This window comes from Schistocerca serialis, chromosome 4, assembly GCF_023864345.2.
Source record: "Schistocerca serialis cubense isolate TAMUIC-IGC-003099 chromosome 4, iqSchSeri2.2, whole genome shotgun sequence".
Lineage (NCBI taxonomy): Eukaryota > Metazoa > Arthropoda > Insecta > Orthoptera > Acrididae > Schistocerca > Schistocerca serialis.
Window position 1 is genome coordinate 811,959,995 of NC_064641.1, and position 22,164 is coordinate 811,982,158.

Consider the following 22,164-nt stretch of genomic DNA (forward strand, 5'->3'; position numbering starts at 1 on the left):
CTGTATGGACACAAAATAAGATACTTTTGCCCTATAGTTATCAATTAATTTTTTATTGAATTTCCCACCATATTTTGATAATATGATGCTCATCCCTCACCATTAGCTATAGCATTTCTAAAATTGATACATATCTGTGCATGATTTGGATGAAGCCATCCATCAACAATATTTATATCAGTATCTTCATCGTTAAATTACATTTATTTCCATCATTTACAGAAAATAAAAGAAACTGATACCTCTAGATTTTGTTCATGACTTATTAGGTTACAGTTTATTAACACATTTTTACAACAACTGTTACACAAGCGAGTTTAAAGTCAATGACACTACCATATTCATCAGTCAGAGTAATTTCTAGCTCATGAATAGCAGCAAAAATAGGATTACCTACATGATAATGTGGTTCATGGATTATTGGTCCACCAAATTCTCCATTTAGTTGAACTGAAGCAATTATGATATGCTCGCTTTGAAGAAGATCATTTTGCTTAAGAAAATTCCATCACATAGGTTAAAATTTTATTAATTAACTCGAATGGAATAATTTTAGGAACATTGTTGAGAACTGACTTTTTATTGGCCCCAGCAATTTGTCTACTAACTCCAAGCACACATCCAACACTAACTTTTACATCATTTTAACAGTAATTATATTTCGAATATCATCTGCTGAATTGTTAAGTATTGGATATTTCGATTGAATTTAAGTAAATCACAGACTGGGAAACAAAAATAAAAATTCCAGAAAAGAAAGAAAAACCTGGTAAACTTATACCAAATTCTAGTCAGTATGCAATATTAGGACCAAGTGATTGTGGAGAAACTACATTAATGGTTGATAATTATACTCATGTTCCTGGATGGTTGATATGGGTAAAATTAATGATTTATACAATTACTCCAATACTTTAGATCAGACATAGTATTGAAGGTTATGACGAAATTATTCCATTACACCAAATCAAGATAAGTTAGTATTAATACTTGATGACTTCATTCTCGAAAATAATGTTACAGGTAGAGAATATTTTACTTGAGAAAGACATAAAGAAACAGATCCTTTTATTTAGATCAAACTTACTAAAAATGCCAAAACAAATATTCTGAGATAATATTAATTTCATAAATACTTTCAGCCAAATGAGACAAATTTAAGTCGTGTTTACCTGGAGTTTGTTGGAAGTGATTTAAACTATTATGATTTTAAGGATATGTATAGTAAATGTTGAATGAACAATTTGTAATTTTTAGAACAGACATGACTAGAAAAACAAATGAAGCCAAATTCACAACTAAAATGCATAATTTCTTAACGATTATGTTGTCAAGCACAATCATCAAATAAGTACATCAAACATAAAATTTTGAGATTAAAATATATAATGAATGTTTTTCATATCTAATTAATGTTTGCAAAATAGGACACAGAAGCTCTTAAGAAAGCTAAACGAAGTAGAAAGCAAGATGGAGAATTAGAAGAACAATTCAACCTTTGGAAAAATCAACTAAGAATCTAATATGAAAAACATAAAGAAGAAGAACAACCGGTTAACGATCCTACAGAACAAGCAAAAATGAATTACATTAGGTGATAATGCGTTAAAAGCTACAGAAGAAAGAGATGAAGCTGAAAAATGAATGACATCCTATCGTTATTATACAGAAGACTTTGGAGGTATACTAGAAATTAATTCTTATAAAAGGCCACAATGTTTGTATACATTAAGTGAATCGAACATACAGAATGTGTTGAAGAAGTATGAAGAAGCGACTAAAAGTAGAAACAAGACAGACGCTGTTAAAAAAGTAATGGATGGTGATGCTGAAGAAATAAATTTAGGGAATAAGTGTTCAAGTACATTAATCGTAGTAAAGACAAAACTTTTTTTATTGAGACCTGCAGGTATATTTAAATATACTGGTAAATTACCAGCTGAATTCGGTGGAGATACTTTAGTTATTGGCGAAAAGACAGAATTAAACAGATGGATAAATGAAATTTTTACCTGTAGCACAGATTGCTGAGGATGATATTGGTGAAAAACTTTATGATTTTGGATCATCTAATTATATCAGTCAGGAGCATTATATTCTGTAAATAACTTAAATAAAATAAAATCGAGTAGAGAAAAGAAATATTTGAAAAAAAATTATTCATGATTATTTCCCTAACTCAAGAAGAAAACTAAAGATTCTTCAGATTATTCAGAATTAAGTTCACCTGAGAAGAAAGATAAAGGTTTTATAAGGAATAATTTTCAAAGCCCATGGAATATGTTTAGATCAATAATATAGTCAGTTAATTGAGAGATTAACAATGATTCATGAAGAAGAATTTGTTGGAAATAAAAATTTTCATAATGAAGTTGTTCAAATAACACAGATGTCTGCAGATAGATGTTGTCACTTTCTTATCAACAATCCAAAACATGTTATCTGAAGATTTTGTATTAGAATTTCAAGTTAAAGTTAGTTGGGTAAACATTTTAAAACTCAACCATTACCTGAATCATACAAACAATAAATGCTAAAGTATATGGACTAATAGAACAAACTATGGATAACAAATGCTCTGTATGATTAAATCACCAGTTATAAAAAAATATAATATTCTTTTTCATAAAGAGAGTACTGATAAATGGTAAAAAGTAAAGTTATTTACAGATTGGGTAGAATTGTTATTAAAGAAACACAGATTCTTTTTGCTGTGACAATTTTTATTGTATCATAAATCAATTGTTCTTGTGTGTAGTTATTTAAAATATGAAAATGAATATACCAGCAAACTATTCTTAAAGTTTCTTTCGTTTTTGATATAAAATTATTGAATTACGATAGCAACTAAGTTTTTAACATTACTCCACAATTTGAATGACAAAAATCAATTATTTACAAGTAGTTTGGTAAATACTTTCATTGTGTTAGAATTTCATTATAAGCATATTCAAATTCATTCTCAAATGATGTTAAAAGGGTGAATGCCAACCTCAAATTTTCACTGGTTGTTGAAGGAGCAACATGAGGTTATAATGTATTTACTTCTTTGATTCTTTTATATAAACTTTCTATAACTGTATCAACAACTACATTAAAATTCTGAATATGATATTCTCAATTTTTTAGATTTTCTAAGTGAGTTATTTGACCATTATACAGCTATTACGTTTTTTTATCTTATTTTATTCATGTTTACAGACTGAAGCCAGAGTTTGTCTGTAAATCTAATTTGGAAATTTTGTACATGAGGAATTTTGGATGTCATAACTAAAGGATATAGACCTGGTTCCTTATTAAGTTTTCTAAATATCTCTCATATTTAGGTAGTCATCTTTCACTTCGACTAAACACTTTCAAATGATTTACAATAGTTCCGATTGGTTTATTTTCTATGCCATTCATGTCCAAAGACATTTGCAATTTGACTTACATTAAAGCATTTGTCATTATTCTCCTCAATTATCATAAACATTGGCTCATTTTTATGTATAAGCTTGTTGTTGATTATTGCTATAATGGATTCCATAAAAGAGAAAATATTTTATTAAATTTTTTACATTTCTTATAAATTTTTTGGAATGAATGGAGAATGTTGGAAAAGAACCAGAGCATTCTTGTTCCAAATGTCAATTTTGTAAATATTGTAATACTAAGAAGTCAATTGATAATTAAATTTTATAGAAATAAACATAAGATGGTTATCAAATGCTTTGTAGCCAATGTATGAATGAATATGACGTAAAAATGACAACAGCAAAATAATTCATTGTGTATTTGGAAAAACTATATCTGGATATTATTATCAAAATCTTTTACAATGATTTTGGATGAAGATCATATGAAAAACTTATCGTCTAGGAAACATTAACGTCAAAAGTATTAACACATTTCAATTCATTAATATGTGAAATATATGAATAGACACTATAGAGACTGTTGTTTGTAGGGGACCAATTTCGTAACAAATTTAATGAATGTATCAAAAAAGAGGTTGATGATATTGGAGTAATTTATTTTGAAACTAAAGAAATGAAATCGTTAACTCCTGAACAAAATTCAAGAGATAATAAGTCTTAAGTTTGTACAATGTGTGAATGTCATTACTCACAGAATATAAAAAGTTCAACATCATGATCATTTAAATGGAAAAATAGCAATACAGTATGTATTAAATTAAATTTGCTGTTAGAACATCTGATGTTTTTAATTTTTCAGGATAACTTGGGATGCAATGTTGAAAATGATTAAGCAACCACTTGACTTATTACAGGTTTATAATACGATTTTAATGGATCAAAAGGTAATAAGAGGAGGTATATCACAGTGTTGTGAAATATCAAACGCTGCTAAAGCTGCATATATTTTTAGTAGATTCAGATTATCCAACATAATGACATGATTTACATACATAGAATTAGCTTTAACTCCTTAAAATAAAGCCATATGAGGAATTAAAGTAAGCAAGTTGTTGACCTTTCTCAATGTCAAACACGATTTTGTAGTACACTATAGAAGTCTTTAACAGTTTTTGGAATGAAAATATCAAATATACAAGCATTCTTTATATTTCATCAGTTGGAGTGGTTGGAGTATATAGATTTAAATATAGAAATGAGAATTAAAGCCAAATATTATTTTGTTAATAATTTCTATATTGTGATGAAAATTACGTATTTGGTATAACAATGGAAAATATTAGAAATAGAGTTGATATAAAATTAGTATCAATGGAGAAAAGTGCGATAAACTTACTACAAATCCAAACAATAAAGGAAGTACCACATGTAATGAAAATCTTTAGGCTACTCTAATGAATGATACACAAATTACATTAAATAATCCAGTCTTTGTTGGAATGAGTATACTTGATGTACCTAATGAACTGATATTTGATTTTCACTATAGAATATTTCGAATTGTGTTATCAAGGCAAGGATGGTTATATCTACATTATAAAAATTGAAGATATATATGATGACATGAAAACGATAATTAATAAATTTGATAATAGTGATTATGTGAAGATACCATTTGTGGTAATCAACAATCAAACAAGGAAGCCTTAGGAAACATGAAACATGAATTGAATGGAAAAATAATGGACAAATTTTGCAGTTTGAAATATGTATGTTTATAAATTTGGTGATAAAACTGATAAAAATCTATTGCTTTAAGAAATGCATTATTAAAAATAGAATAATCTCAGATTATAAATATTGTTTGTTTAACAATAGAGAACAGTACAGGGAAATTAATATAATCAAAAGTTAAAAACACAAAACACACATAGTTGAAATAAATGAGAATATGTTGAGACTTCATGATAACAAAATATATGTTTTGGAAAAATAGATGCATTACCATATGGGCATCACGAATTATAAAAAAATGTATGAAAGACTTATCTTTATAAATGAACACTCTAATCAAGAAACTTAACAACACAAATGCCTGAAAAGAGATAAAAAAACTTAGAGAATTACAGATAAGTATTTCATACAACATTACTAGATATGCAATATTGGTAGTTATGCTGAATGTTTAAATATTAGATTAACAGAAAATATTTGTATGTAACTTAACTATTAGTTAAGATTATTTTACCAGTTAGACATTATAATTAAAATACTGACAGGGATATTCAACTATCCGAAAAATGGCAGTTGTAGCTGAAATAAAAAGAAATGAGAAAGTTAAGAGCAGAAATAATGATTTTCATGATCTGGAATTCACTCCGTGAATTTTTTCACATTTAATTTGTTCCTATCACATTGTGTAATCTTAAGGACAATACTAAATGGCACAGGAACTGCTGGGGCCATCGGCTTTACCTACTACCAGGCATAAGAATAACGTCAATCCATAATGCTGTCAGGCAGGTGGATTCTGGTGATACTGACTGCTCTGAATGTGCTATACAATTTTACAGTAGCACACATCAGCATATCTGATTTGATTACATTGTTATGACAATTTGTAAATCTTAAGTAACTGATACTATCTGTTCATGTCTTTAGCGTCACAGAACCACACAACAAAGATCTAGTTTATCTGTAATTACCTTAAATATCTTACTACTGTATGAAATACTTCCAAAACTCATGACGATCGTCGGGCTATGATTCTGTGTAGCGTCTTTTTTACAACAATTGTAAATAGCTACATAGCACAGCATCATTCTGTTGCCCTTTACATTTTTGCTCCAACGGTAAAATAACGTTCTGAAGGCGTATTTATTGCTCATATCACCACAATTTGTAGGGAATATATTCAAGTGTTATACAAAAACTGCAATTTTAGTGACAATTCATAATGCAAAGTTCCATAGGGGCTGTTGTGCTAACCAGTATTCTGCTCCCTCCAGTTCTCATCGCTCGCAACCCCCCCCCCCCCCCCTGCCCACCATAATACGACAGACCCAGGTGTAGATGTATAATTACTACATATAATAATTATGTGTTATTTATGGTTTGTATAATAATTATGTGTCACTAACGTATATACAAAACACAGGTCTGGCAGAAAAATAGACTTACATTATTATTATAATATATTATACAGAAAAAAGTCTTATTATAGGTTAGGTGAATAGACTATTATAGAGAATTTGAGACGTTAAGCCACAATATTCAGAAGAGGCAGTAGTTGAATAAGGAGGCCTATGACCAGCGGAGTTTGTGCAGCAGCAGTTAGCACCAACAGATCAACAACTCAACTGATCAGATGTGAAATGCTTCCAAGGAGATCAACGGCAAGCGTAGTACGCACATCAGTGGTCAATGCTCCAGTCACATGTGTGACGTATCTGTCGATGTGGAGGAGGACGACAGGACAGTGTCCGACTACCCCAGATTAGAGGTGAAACAAGGAAAGCCAGCACGTTTGTCTATATCGGTCACGTTTCTGCCCAACGAGAGAAGTATACATGAACGACCAAAGAGTCAGTCGCCGTTCAAGAAACTTCGCGACACCGGATAAGTAACACCGACAAACAGTCATGAGCGGGTCCTTTGAGGAGAGAAATGAGAAACGAAGAAAAGTCGCCAGCACGGACAAACTGATGACTAGTCAGCGGACGTCGTACTTCGCTGCAACGACTAAGCCGCTGTGCTGATCGACAAAAGAAGATGTCGGTACCACGCCAATACCTCAACGCCAAAGATGCCATCCCTGATGCTCCCTCAAAATACTTCGTGTGCTACTTATCTAGGTGACTGGTGAGGACGAAGAGACGGCGGCCTCACCAAATGAGTCACCTGTGAACTTAAAGGTTGACGAACTCCGCCAGAAGACGCCGAACGTGAGGGTCGCTGGTTCGATTCTGGTACGGAGCACTCAGCGCCACGGCATAGCCGCTTGTTAATTACGCAACGAGTGAAGTCACAAAGAGAAAACCTCGTCAACACTGCGTAGGGTCACGGGCACAGTACTGAGCCAAGAATACGCTGCTTGGCGCTCAGCTGCAACATGAGCTGTCGCCGTATCAGTTGTCACTGGAGTCTGCACCCTAGGACTCCGTACCGCAGCACTGCCGCGGGGAATTGAGCGAGTTGAAACAGTATATTATCTCTTTTTTAAATAGTCTTATGTGTCACTAAAAGACTGATAGTGGAACCACCAATGTTTCTGTAGTGGACTGGCCCGACAGCCAATCCACTATGACTGGTAGCCGAAAGGCACGCGTTTAAGCTCACGCAGGTTGGCATGAGGTCTGGAACAGTTATAGGAGTTGAGTCTAATAAAAAAGGAGGTAACTGGTAGAATACTTAACATTAATCCATAATTGTAGAACATCGCTCTTGATGATACAGAATTGTAATCTCAATATAAACTGGTAATGGCGCCTTGCTAGGTCGTAGCTAATGACGTAGCTGAAGGCTATGCTAACTATCGTCTCGGCAAATGAGAGCGTATTTGTCAGTGTAGCATCGCTAGCAAACTCGGCTGTACAACTGGGGCGAGTGCTAGGACGTCTCTCTAGACCTGCAGTGTGGCGCCGCTCGGTCTGCAATCACTGACAGTGGCGACACGCGGGTCCGACGTATACTACCGGACCGCGGCCGATTTAAAGGCTACCACCTAGCAAGTGTGGTGTCTGGCGGTGACACCACAGTTTCACTCACACCTCAACCACTGAGCCCTTCCAATATTTTCTGTAGGCTGTCATGACTGTTGAAACAGTTGCTCTTGAAACATTCAATAAATAACATTCGCTGATGCCTAGTCCGTACTGAGTACGCGCAGTCCAGCGCAGCACGTGTCTTACCGGCATTCTGAAACATCAAACACAATCGTCCCATTACTACCACTGTTCAAATGCTACACTGTGGGTAACAGCGTCGGCTGGGTACACCCTCATGGATGTTCGGAAGCTATCCTCTAGATCAGCAAAATGTAAAGTAAAAGCATTCCCGAAGCTACCCTTCCAAGTGACTATTTCATTCCGTTACGAACGACGTGTTCTCTTTCACCTCACAACAAAGCCGACCAAAGGCAGAAGTCATCGATAATGAATATTACTTACCATTGGGCGAGGAAGTAGCTTCATCTGTTAGAGAAAGTGGTGCTCTAAACACAATGTAAGTGGTAATCTCTGTGTGTGTTTTTAAGGTTACTTGCTAATGTAATCTCCACTGGTTTCTTAGCAACACTGTCCCCTTAGATGGAGATGTTCTGCAACAGTAGATGTGGTTCACTGTAGTACGAGTAAGTGTGTGTGACGCTTGACGCTCGTGCTCAATACATCGGTCACCCAGGGTTCATATGGTATAACCAACGTGTGACCTACCACAACTGCAAGTAATACGGTAGACAATAGTCACCAGGACGCTAGTCTTAGATGGTGGCCGAAAAATGCACTCACTCCATCTTTCGACAGAATACTACGAACTCTTCTGGAAGTCTTACTCGCATAAGGCAAACACGCCGTAGACTTAGGTTCCGCCGCATTATTTTCAACAATTACCACGATTCAGTATCCCAACGTGAATCTGGCCTTCCACTATAATCATTCTGGCGAGAGGTGACTTACATGTGGGCTAAGTCAGCTGAACTCCTTTACTGTCTGAGACGACGTGTACTCTATGAATCTGGATTTGGCGTACCCCTTCCAGTGAGAGGTGTTAGCCGGGAAGTACAAACCAGTGTTGTTGGCTTCCTACAGATGGTATAGCAGTATAACCCAAACGTTGTCCTCACCAACACGCCACCATTTTTCCACTTAAATCGTGAATTGAATATTCGAGTGGACGAATTAAGATTTTAGAAGAACCTATTTAAATTCTCATTTTTATGAGGTCAAACGACAAAAGTGCTTAGATATGTCAAATATCACGCAGGTTTCAATGTCGCTGACTCTAGTTCGCGTTCCTCAGAATCTTCCGCGTATCGACTGGCAGTAAAATGCGAAAAAGTGCTACCCCATCTCAACAGTATCTTTTGCGTCACACAACTGCTCATTCAGCAAAAAGTTTGATGAAGCCCACAAATGTCAAAATAGCCTCAGTTAACCATAACGAATGAAGCAGAGGAAAGCGAGCGATGAGACAGAGCACATGAAAACATACTACATGAGAGTCGTTCAAAGACAGTCCCTGCAATCGATGTAAGAAATCCCTAGAGTTCTTAATATGATGCGACACCGACCTGCTAGCGGGCACAACAAAGTAGCAACACGTTTTATTACGTGGTATGTGGAGCACCAGTGTTATTTACAATAGCCCTCAGACGAACACCTTCCCTGTGAATCTTTGGAAGGCCAAATAGTTCAAAGGGGAAATCACAGTACCAGTAAGAACTCTAGACGCAACCTTACGAAAGGTATCTTTGTTTCAGGAGCCTGTAGGTCTCGTCTCAGTCGTATCTGTCGAGTCAGCACTGAGACTGTGATACATTGGATCAGGCAGTAAACACCCCGTGGTTCGAATATAATTCTCCTTGGTAGCGCACATGTGTCTCTTCTAATTCGCATTGCACTTCGAGGAGGCAGCTTCCATTTCGACAGTACTTATAAAATCAACTTCTACAAAACCTCTGATCGACTGTGTAATGTCTAAAACTTTCCCTAGCAAGGACGAAGCTGCGCCATCGAACCCTTTCTGCGTGATACCGACCACAGAACGTCGAGATATAATATTACACTCTGAGGCACGAAAACGTTCGATCTTAGCTGAAGCCGGGGAGTTAAAAGACGAAAGACGCAGTCAGACTGCAACCAAGAGACACGGTCTAGCCAGTCCAAAGAAAATGACAGATGTTTCGAAGTAATCACTAAATAAACGTGAAATAATTCCTTGGAAACAAATCCAACTATTGCAGACCATAATGAACCCTCTCATAAGCAACAGCTAAACCGTACCGCACGTTGTTTGATGCTTTTAGCGACAACAGAACTAATATCATACATAATTTTAGCAGACGCTGAAACATCATCGTGGCGTCGACACCGTCACAAGAACGAAAATTTACATGGCATTTTCATGATCCTACCGCGATGTTTATCTGACTTCAGCATATAACGTCACAATTGCTGACTATCGGCAAACAGTGTATACTCTGACTTCCACCCGGCTTATAAAACCTGGAGACAACTTACGAGTTTGGAGTTTCATTTACACCGGTATGTATGGAATGCCCAAACTTAACAATTTTTTTAAGTACACCCGAGTCTTATTTTATTAAGTAGTACAGTTAATTATGAAACGAGAATTTTTAATCTAAAAGGAATGAGGCATAGAAAGAGGAATATAACTCACTAATAACTCAATATTGTACATCAAGTGATGTCTTCTAGTAGTTTGGGACTTGATAAGATATCGTTCTTTTAAGAGCGTAAAAGGGATATCTCGGTTACAGACTCACATTAAAGATAATGAGTGAACACTTACATGTCGCCTATATACCCAAAGAGCAGTCCCAGAGCAACTCCGATATTCTGTGCGTAGAACAATACATCATTTGTGACGTGCTTGCTGTCACAGACCCAGTTCATCTGCGAAGGGACCGTCAGCGAGAACCACGTGTCGTCATAGTCCCAGCCGTGCTGGCACTGGACGGGTTCTTTGTTGCTCCAGTCGACGTCATAACTCTGGTTGTACATCAGGCACTTGCTGAACGAGTCTCCTTCCCTGCGTGAAAAGGAAAGCTTTCGTTTCAAATGCCGTACAAGACTTTTAAATACCGGTATTATAAGTATGGGTCGCTTACCTTTCGGCTTAATCATAACGAAAACAGCTAAACTGAAATTCTAGCCAATGATACCGGTGGCGTAATGTTTCTGTATATATATTTGTCTGAATCAATTACAAATTTATAACTGTGGACGAGCTGATAAGATAATGTGAACCATTATTTACCGAAACACCAGTACATATACTGGGTGTCCAGAAAAAGGCTCCCTGATTTCAAAATTAAATATACCGAAAGCAAAGATCGATAGAAGAATGCAGTAAACGGTATGTTTATTGTGAAAGCTGTAAGAAGTTTATACATCAGTTTGAAATAATAGTTACAAAAGCGATTAACAGATGACGCCGTACGGTGTACTGCTCATATCAGCATACATAAGTGAAATAATTGTATGAAAACAATCTTTGCAAACAATCACATCACAATGTTTTCAAAATGTTCACCACTGACGCTACAGAAGTGGCGCAAACGAAGAATGAAATTCGCCATTACGTTTCGTAGTGTCTCAACCGAAATGGATTCACTTGCCCCAGAGATCGCCGATTCAAACTCGTCCAAGGTGGCGGGATGCTTCGGGTAGACCATGTCTTTCACTGTGCCCCACAAAAAAAAGTCACAGGGAGTCAAATCCGGCGAATATGGAAGCCAATCCATGCCTGCACCAGTAAATTTGGGATATTCCAGATGCAGCCAACATCAAATCCTTCACTATTAATCATTGTGAGCATCTTATTAGCAAAGGCAACCCTTTGTTGCACAGCTCGTACGGGTATGGCCTGGTGCGTTTGAATTTTCAATGGAAACATGTGTAGGCTCTTTCTCAGTATTTTCTGCGTGCTGGAACGCTTCAAACCAGTCTCAGATGTGATTCTACGGACGGATGCCATTGGATTTAGCTGAATAATACCAGAAACTGTGGCGATATTTTCAGGCGTAACTGCTGTTTGCTTGCGGCCGACGATCCCCACTAGATCATCAGTTACGCTGCCTCTTCGTTGAAATTTTGCGTCAGAGCGTACGGCGTACGAATGCTTTTCGCATCGGGTCCTTTCTCTTTTTTTTTTTGTCATCAGTCTACTGACTGCGGCCGGCCACAAATTCCTTTCCTGTGATAACCTCTTCATCTCAAAGTAGCACTTGCAACCTACGTCCTCAATTATTTGCTTGACGTATTCCAATCTCTGTCTTCCTCTACAGTTTTGGCCCTCTATAGCTCCCTCTAGTACCATGGAAGTCATTCCCTCATGTCTTAGCAGATGTCCTATCATCCTGTCCCTTCTCCTTATCAGTGTTTTCCACATATTCCTTTCCTCTCCGATTCTGCGTAGAACCTCCTCATTCCTTACCCTATCAGTCCACCTAATTTTCAACATTCGTCTATAGCAACACATCTCAAATGCCTCGATTCTCTTCTGTTCCGGTTTTCCCACAGTCCATGTTTCACTACCATACAATGCTGTACTCCAGACGTACATCCTCAGAAATTTCTTCCTCAAATTAAGGCTGGTATTTGATATTAGTAGACTTCTTTTGGCCAGAAATGCCATTTTTGCCATAGCGAGTCTGCTTTTGATGTCCTCCTTGCTCCGTCCGTCATTGGTTATTTTACTGCCTAGGTAGCAGAATTCCTTAACTTCATTGACTTCGTGACCATCAATCCTGGTGTTAAGTTTCTCGCTGTTCTCATTTCTACTACTTCTCATTACCTTCGTCTTTCTCCAATTTACTCTCAAACCATACTGTGTACTCATTAGACTCTTCGTTCCGATCAGCAGATCATTTAATTCTTCTTCACTTTCACTCAGGATAGCAATGTCATCAGCGAATCGTATCATTGATATCCTTTCACCTCGTATTTTAATTCCGCTCCTGAACCTTTCTTTTATATCCATCGTTGCTTCCTCGATGTAAAGATTGAAGAGTAGGGGCGAAAGGCTACAGCCTTGTCTTACACCCTTCTTAATACGAGCACTTCGTTCTTGATCGTCCACTCTTATTATTCTCTCTTGGTTGTTGTACATATTGTATATGACCCGTCTCTCCCTGTAGCTTACCCCTACTTTTTTCAGAATCTCGAACAGCTTGCAACATTTTATATTGTCGAACGCTTTTTCCAGGTCGACAAATCCTATGAACGTGTCTTGATTTTTCTTTAGCCTTGCTTCCATTATTAGCCGTAACGTCAGAATTGCCTCTCTCGTCCCTTTACTTTTCCTAAGGCCAAACAGATCGTCACCTAGCGCATTCTCAATTTTCTTTTCCATTCTTCTGTATATTATTCTTGTAAGCAGCTTCGATGCATGAGCTGTTAAGCTGATTGTGCGATAATTCTCGCACTTGTCAGCTCTTGCCGTCTTCGGAATTGTGTGGATGATGCTTTTCCGAAAGTCGGATTTTATATCGCCAGACTCATATATTCTACACACCAACGTGAATACTCGTTTTGTTGCCACTTCCCCCAATGATTTTAGACATTCTGATGGAATGTTATCTATCCCTTCTGCCTTATTTGACCGTAAGTCCTCCAAAGCGCTTTTAAATTCCGATTATAATACTGAATCCCCTATCTCTTCTAAATCGACTCCTGTTTCTTCTTCTATCACATCAGACAAATCTTCACCCTCATAGAGGCTTTCAATGTATTCTTTCCACCTGTCTGCTCTCTCCTCTGCATTTAACAGTGGAATTCCCGTTGCACTCTTAATGTTACCACCATTGCTTTTAATGTCACCAACGGTTGTTTTGACTTTCCTGTATGCTGAGTCTGTCCTTCCGACAATCATATCTTTTTCGATGTCTTCAAATTTTTCCTGCAGCCATTTCGTCTTAACTTCCCTGCACTTCATATTTATTTCATTCCTCAGCGACTTGTATTTCTGTATTCCTGATTTTCCCGGAACATGTTTCTACTTCCTCCTTTCATCAATCAACTGATGTAATTCTTCTGTTACCCATGATTTCTTCGCAGCTACCTTCTTTGTACCTATGTTTTCCTTCCCAACCTCTGTGATGGTCCCTTTTAGAGATGTCCATTCCTCTTCAACTATACTGCCTACTGCGCTATTCCTTATTGCTGTATCTATAGCGTTAGAGAACTTCAAACGTATCTCGTCATTACTTAGTACTTCCGTATCCTACTTCTTTGCGTATTGATTCTTCCTGACTAATGTCTTGAACTTCAGCCTACTCTTCATCACTACTATATTGTGATCCTTTTGGAACATTAAATCGTGCTTGAAAACTTCGCTTGTTGCCATCGGACTCTCTTCTAACCTGTGGTACTCTAGCACCAGAAAAACGCGTTGTTCAATGGAGTACATGGTTTTAATCTCTTCCTTCGGTGCGCTAACCCCCTTTCACGTTTCAATAGTGGAACTGATCGCTCTGGGCTTCGGATTACTATTTATACTAGCCATTACGTATGGCGATTACAGCGCCATCTGTTATCAGCTTTTGTAACTGTTATATCAAACTGCTGTATAAACTTCTTACAGCTTTCACAATAAACATACCGTTTACTGCATTCCTCTATCGATCTTTGTTTTCGAGATATTTAATTTTGAAATCAGGGACTCCTTTTCTGGACACCGGTAACAGTCCATAATGTTTTGAGAACTGTTCGGACATTTTGTGCTTGATGGTGTTTTTCAGGAGATTTACAGAAATATTTCATACAGATTTCCAGGAAAGGTGTTTAATGTTTCATTTTAACTGCCACACTTACTTCGCATGGACTGGCCTAATCTCTGTTTTCTTCCACCATAACTAGGCGCTACGTAAACACCCAACATGACAATTAGTTTTCTGATTCTTAGATCTGCGTTTCTCGGTGGCTGGTGTAGATTCGGTCACAGATTAAGTCACAGTGTAGACATTAAAATTATTCACGAACTTGACTGTCCAAATTCCACATGCTCATAGCCACCACCTGAAGACATTTCTTTCATGACACTGCCATACTGCCGTCGTTTCAGGTTTGCACCTCTGGTAGTCAGTGATTGGCTTGCGCCTTGTATGTGGCCATTTACGTGAGCCATCTCTGGTGAGTTCTTGTTGCGACTGATCATTAATTCGAGGGTTTTCCCTTTCCAATACTGAGAGGAATCCCTCGATGAAACTGACCCATTGTACAATTTCAGACTCACCAGGCACTCTCTTATGGGTTCCTCTAATCCAAACTTGTCCCCGACTTGGCCTTTTTTGCAGGAAGAAATATATGAGTATATTGAACCAGTCGAGGTCCGACATGGCTGTGATTGCTCGCCTTCGTCGGGGATATTTCTTAATTCTCCTGGCAATAAAGGGGTCAAACCTAAATCGGCATCTACATTCTATAGAGGAATAGATGCAATCGTGGACGAGGTGGATGTGGTCGTCATCATGTTTCCCGAGGATAATTTCTCCAGGGTAGACTGATGCGATAGAAGCAATTCGTCTACTAAATTCATAAACGTCGTCCGGTCTTCTGATGACAATGACATCAGTGTAATACCACCTTTCAGAGAATTCAGAAAATCGCAAAAGTTCTGGCAACCAAACGATAATTGTGAACAGGAATCTTCGAAGTTCGTCAAACAATTCAAAATGGTGAATATGTATGTCCCTAAGGGTCCATCGGTGGCTCCCAACTGGCAGTGTAATCTCGTAGTGATCGTGATGAAGATTTTCAGCGTTGGACTCGTCACGTGTGCTTGAATCAGGGTGAAGATCGTTTGGAAGATGTCGGCCAGGGTCTCCATCAGAGGTCTGCAAGCAACATATCAGCCAAGTCAGCATCGTCTTCCTCTGAATCCGATACACTGCTTAATGAGCCACCACAACGTACACTTCTGAACAATGGACTATTTGCACAAAACATGCACCAATGACTATATTGTTTAATATGTGGCGGACAAGTTACACCACATGAAAACGATGGTGTCTTGGTTACCATATTAATTTTCATTCCAATAAGAAGTGGTTGCAGTAGCGCGTTTTGCCATGAATCGGATAATTTGTATAAACAGTTCTCACAAATGGTATATACGAAATGCTTGTAAGTAACTTCGTAAAAAAAATACTTTAATTTTGAATCTACTTTGCCAGAATGTACTAATGTCAAAAGAAGACATTGTAATCAAACCAAGTGTTAACCATGGAACTGGAATTCCCGCTCTTATTTTTGCACAAGCTTCTACTGCATCATTTACCATTTCTAAAATCATGGGAACATTCTCACTTCTATTAAATATATAACATTCTGGCAACCTACACGAATTTAACATGAAATTAAATTTTGAAACACGAAATTCCAATAGAATATCTTCCCGTATAGTTTGCGGTAACTCCAATTGACAAACATCTAAGGCATTTTGGAGTCTTCCACAAACAGCAATTCGTGCAAGTTTGTACAAAGTTTCCATTGTAATAGAAGTGTACTTACTATTTCCGGCAGCTCGTAAGCGACAATAGAAGTTCTCAGAGTCGGTTCAGAGGACATAATGTGCTGTGCTCCAAATCATCCTCCTTATATACTAAAATTCGGGTACAACCGGTTAAAACAAATCGTTTTATCAACACGTGTCGGGCAACCTTTTGCTGGCGTGGGTGCTTGCTCAGATAATTGTCCTAAAAGCACAAATTATCTCGGCGGGACAGTGACGCCGCCATCGCGACCTTCGGACCCCGGGGGACAGATGTTTTTTGTAAGTTGCTGACCCTCATAAATCGAAACATGACTGCGTCGCGTCGTTTCATGATTCGAGGGTCAGCAACTTATAAAAAAATGATTCAGTTCTCATCAAAAGTTGGGTTTAAATACTGAAAATTAATTGAACTATTAATGTGGTTCACGCAGCATAACATTTGGTGAAAGCTGATCTGTAGCATACGTTGGCTTCTCTGCTCTATTTGCCGTCAATCTGCTGTATAATTATTTAGGTAGAAATGGGGAAAAGTATTATAATATGTAATAAAAATCGTGACGTTCGTGAAAAGTGTGAGATATTCCTGAGGCGCATTACAAATAAACAGAGTTTGAGAGTGTAGTACAGACAATTCCAGTCGGTGAGATTATATAAGTATGTGATTCTGCGAAAAGCAAGGAAAGGTTCAGACGAAGAGACTCTTAGGTTCCAGATATCCAAATAAAAAAATTAGAAAACTCGTCCTTTTACTGCAGAAGTAGATTTAAAAGTCATTAATCGACATCAAAATTCAAAACGAATGCGAAAGAAAAATATTTCCTTAAATGATACTCAAAACAATGATTCCAAAGGATCTAAATGACTTGAACCTATGGGACTGGACTTTAGTGTATAGTGTGATCATGGATGGTAATGGAATGCATTGTTATTCTGGTTCACATAGGAGCTCTACCGAATCCCATTTAGAAAGAGCTAAGTTTCATTTTAAATCAGAATGAGAAGTGAATCTGAAGGTTTCACTGTGCGTAATCGCAACATTGGAAAATTAATTTATCCTAGATGACTGTGAGCGATTATATTTTCAGTGCTTTACCTAAACCAATAGCATGTAGCACTCTCGCCAACAGGTGTGCATCAACATGATGAGAAATCCACTGACGACCACACAATTCAGCAGAACCAAGACAAGACAGACAACTTACTGAGCGAAGCCACGCTAAAGTCATAGCGAATTCATGCAGCAAGTGTTTGAATGGCCGTTACAAACCTAAGAGCTCTTGCAACAACTGTCACGCCACATGACAAGCCAAAGCGCTACACCAGACAGCACAACATCAATAACAGTGTGTCAACACGAGTGTCTGGATTAGACAGGATAGAGCCATGTTAATCTGTAGATGGAATGTGTCGAGGTGGAAGCAGACACTTTACAATGTGTGTGTATGGTATTTTGAGATATTACACGTCCATGATTCAATATAAAGAAACAAGTTAATCGGAAAGTGATATCAATAGTCTTTATATACGTCAGAATTTAACCTCCAGTGTTGTACGTCTCATAGTAAAGATACCAGCTCAGATTCATTAGGAAAGCAGTTCGTGTGTGTCGAAAGAGCCATAATGACATTCATTGCACTTTCCCGGAGAAGCCGGAAAACTTGAGTCTGGATGTTTGTTCCACTATCTTTATTCTGCGTTTTCCGAATGTGTATCCAGCAGATTAACAACTGTATCGCCTGACAAGAACGTCGTTGAGAAACTGGAAAGCCTTCCTCCAAAAAGTACTACTAACTTGTGGTGGCAGACTACTAGGACCCTTACTGAATGTACTCGAGCAAAGCTACTAAAACTTTTGTCCAACTTTTACGACCACGGTTGTGAAAACATCACATTACATTACTGCACTTAATGTACTACTATTTGGCCACACGGAAAATGGCAATTTTAAGGTATCAAGTACGTCTCACATAAGAAATATATACATCTATCAATTACATTAAATTTTATGTAAGTCTTACTTAGGGATTGTGAAATTTTTCCACTCCTCCAGCGACATGTTGGCACTTTTTCTGCCAGGAACGTGGCACCAGTGATCAGGAGTCTGCATTGCAAGATAGAAAACATTTACGCTTATTAAGTTGACACATGGGCCGATGAAATTGAAGACGATGTTGAGCCTCGTCTGAAATTTTCCTCTTGATCCAATGGAGTCGAGCACTTCTTCAAAAGCTGGCACGACCATGGCGTTTATGCTGCTCCCTGAAATCCCGGAGACTCCCTGAAAGCAAATATCACGCCTATAGACTAACAGTATCTATGTAGTTCTGGTTTGTTATAGTTGAATAACCGTTACAGAAGCACACAATCCCGTGATTACTATTCAAAACATCATCTCAAAGAGGTCACAAATTTTCTCCCCACACGCTATCTGAAGCTAAGCGTAGAAGGAAGTGATGCTGTCTTAACTGATTAACTAGCAACGATTATGCTAAGTCTAATAGTTAAATTAGTGAAAATAAAATTTTACATCACAATATTAATATCAGGGTTTTAGTTGCGACCAAATGAATGTTTCTGGGTAAAATTCGTTGTTCGTCCTGTGTCTATCGTCCACATATAATTCAGCTCTGTCCAGACTGATGTATAAGCGATCATCAATCTTTTAAGAAGAACGTTATGGTTTCACCGCCGAGAGCTGCAAATAAATATTTACGTATTATAACTGTATCAGTTATTTCATATTCTGCAAACAAAGGGAGAGAAATTACGAAATTTGGTACATGTTTAACTGCTAATACAACGCAACCTGTTCTACATCTTGAGGACAACTCACATTGTAAGATGACACACACTTCAGATATCTAAAGAGCTTACATGGCGATATGAAAGCTATGGCGTAGAATAGCAGAAAATCCGTCGCAAGACATTAAAAATGTAGTATCTTGTTTTCCCCTGACACTGAAACAGAAATACGTTGTGTAACCCCCAGATCGATGTATAATCAAAGTTCTGTGGATACCACAATTAAGGTTAACATAATTTCACATATACAAAAATATATCAATATATGTCAAAACCATTCGTTACTCTCAACGAATGTTGTATAATACATGTAACGTACCCACGTAAATAATGCACTACTACAGGAACCACGATGTACGTAATTACACTAGAAGAAAAACGAATTTCAATACACCACATTAAGATTGTCTTTAGCACAAAAATGGGTGATCAGTGCTGAATCAAAAACTTTTGATCACTTATCCAGTGATTAAAATGTTTGACTGAAACCAAAGTAAAATTTGATAACATATTGGAAAAGATTGTACTTCACAACTGACAACTGCTTCTATTCCATAGCAGAATTTATATTATTGTAATGTGAATATGATGGTGGGTAGCAATGCTGGCCCACATATCTTTTTCTAAAAACAAAAAGAACCCTTACAAACGTGGAGACAGTAAACATAGATAAATAGATAAAAATTGATTAGTGATGTAAATGTAAATGATTGTGATTTATCGTGAAAAATGAGCCTTCACATATGAAACTAACTAATTGTGCTATAGCATTCAACGCATAAATTCTTAAGAAGATATTCATAACTGTGACAAATTCTCCTAGTTATGAGTGATACACCACGTGTACAAGTTAGGATATTAGTTACAGAAATCGTAGCATAACTTTTGTTCCACTGGTAAATATAAATCAGCTCTGTAGTCGCCAGTATGGAGAAAGCCTCGACACTAAAGACTGGAACCAGGCTGTACACATAAAACTATGACTAACAGTTTTTGGTACATTTGGTCACTGGTGATGCAATGTTGATTAAATGGTTTGTAGACAAGAACAGACTTGACCGCAATACAGTTTTTATTATTTCATATTTTGCCAATAACACATCTCGCCTTATTTAAGGGAATTTCAGAGTGGCCTAAAAAGAAAGCAAGAACTGTTTTCAAAAATGGCGAGAACCTGACTTAGAAAAACTTTGAACTAACGAAGAAAATGTTAAATCCAACATACTGGCACAATAGGTGTTAAACACAGGGTGTCATCCATGCAAATATCTTAGCGGGAAGACATCGCTGACAATATGTTATGAAAATTACATGTGCCACTTTAAAATAAAAATAAATGACCTACAATAGCTGTTAGTAACCAGAAGCCAGTGACAGATCTAGTCCATCGCAGACACCTATACATACATCAGAACGAAAAAAAACCTTAAAGATGCAAAATATTTTTAAGTACATGGGGAGTTACGTTTAAAATACATAAAAAACCTCAGTCAGTTGTCATTGTCGAGTTTTAAGAAACTTCGAGCAGTGCGCTATTAAAACAAAGGGAACCAAAAGACAGACAAAACGCCATTCATGGATAGTAATCTGCTTATGCCTCTAAACTACATCCTTCAAAATGAGGAGGCAGAAAATTACTTGCAGAGTATATAGCGCTGTCCTAACGGCCCCGAAAATAGGTTCAGGTCTACAGAAATGCATCAAAAAACGTAAACAAGTGAGAAATGCCATTTAAAATTTTCTGGCCGCGCAGACTGTACTTGATATTGGACCACAAGAGTTTTATAGCTGGTGTGAGCCGCTCACAGCAGATGGCGCTATGGGATGAGAATTAGGACAGAGTTCCGCATAGCCAAACGTATTGATGAGTAACAGAAACTAACAGTGTAGAAATCAATAAAATTCCTTATTAAAATATAAATAATATAGTTATATAACTGAGTTTCAATGAGCAGGGGTGAATGATGCTTCAAGAAACTTAAATATGTAAAGTATACGCCATAATTACGCGGAGTAGTGAAAATGTATGAAAGTAACTTTGGAAGTAATTTTTAGTGGATTAAGCAGAATACACCGAAATCGCACAACCGCATCGCCACAAGTAAAATGTTAGGACATAGGTACCTTGAACCGTGTTCCACGATACCTAGAAGACCTAAAACAATGAGAAGCGTCAATAAAGAATCTGAATGATACAAAATACACTTAATTAAAATGCATGATACTAAGAACATAAAATTGGAGAAAAAAGATAAAGACTTAAAGGAACCCAAAATGCGGGCACGTAAATAGGCCTGTGGCAGCTGTACGCCACACTATAAAAATCATAGCTCATAAGATGAGGTGCAAAGGTATATTAGTAACAAGCCTGTGGAACTGAGCAAAAAAGCACGAGGTTGCACCCCTCTAAAAGGTGGTATCCCTGTGTTAACTACCCACGCAAAAACAATTGTCTGACATTATCGAAGTATATTTGATTCCTTCCGGACAGCTGACCGTTTAATACCCTTCCGTACGTGTTTTCTACGTGTTTGACTATTTCCGTTTCTTCTAAAATATTCATGTGCTTGCCTCATTTAGCGTAGTGGAGAATTCTGTAGGGCAGTGGTCGTATGTCCATTGGACTTAAGATGTACCGCGAAGGATGAGTTGTGTTTGACTTGGTACTTCTTGTTCAACGGACGTTCATGGGACCAGGTATTAAAAGTCCTGTCAGGTAGGCCAATTTTCGCAGCTTGACACGTATAGACTCGAGACGGAAAACACG

The 22,164-nt window shown here is 37.3% G+C and overlaps 1 protein-coding gene across 1 annotated transcript in view; it reads right to left on the reverse strand.

Moving 5' to 3' along the window:
• Positions 1–18,837, reverse strand: part of LOC126474788 (carcinine transporter-like) — a 46,009-nt gene extending 27,172 nt beyond the window's left edge. Inside the window, exons 1-2 of the mRNA XM_050102263.1 lie at positions 18,614–18,837; positions 10,890–11,129 (exon numbers count right to left, since the gene is read on the reverse strand). Coding sequence (XP_049958220.1) covers positions 10,890–11,129; positions 18,614–18,837 — 464 coding nt within the window. The remainder of the gene's footprint in view (positions 1–10,889; positions 11,130–18,613) is intronic.
• Positions 18,838–22,164: the final 3,327 nt, after the last annotated feature.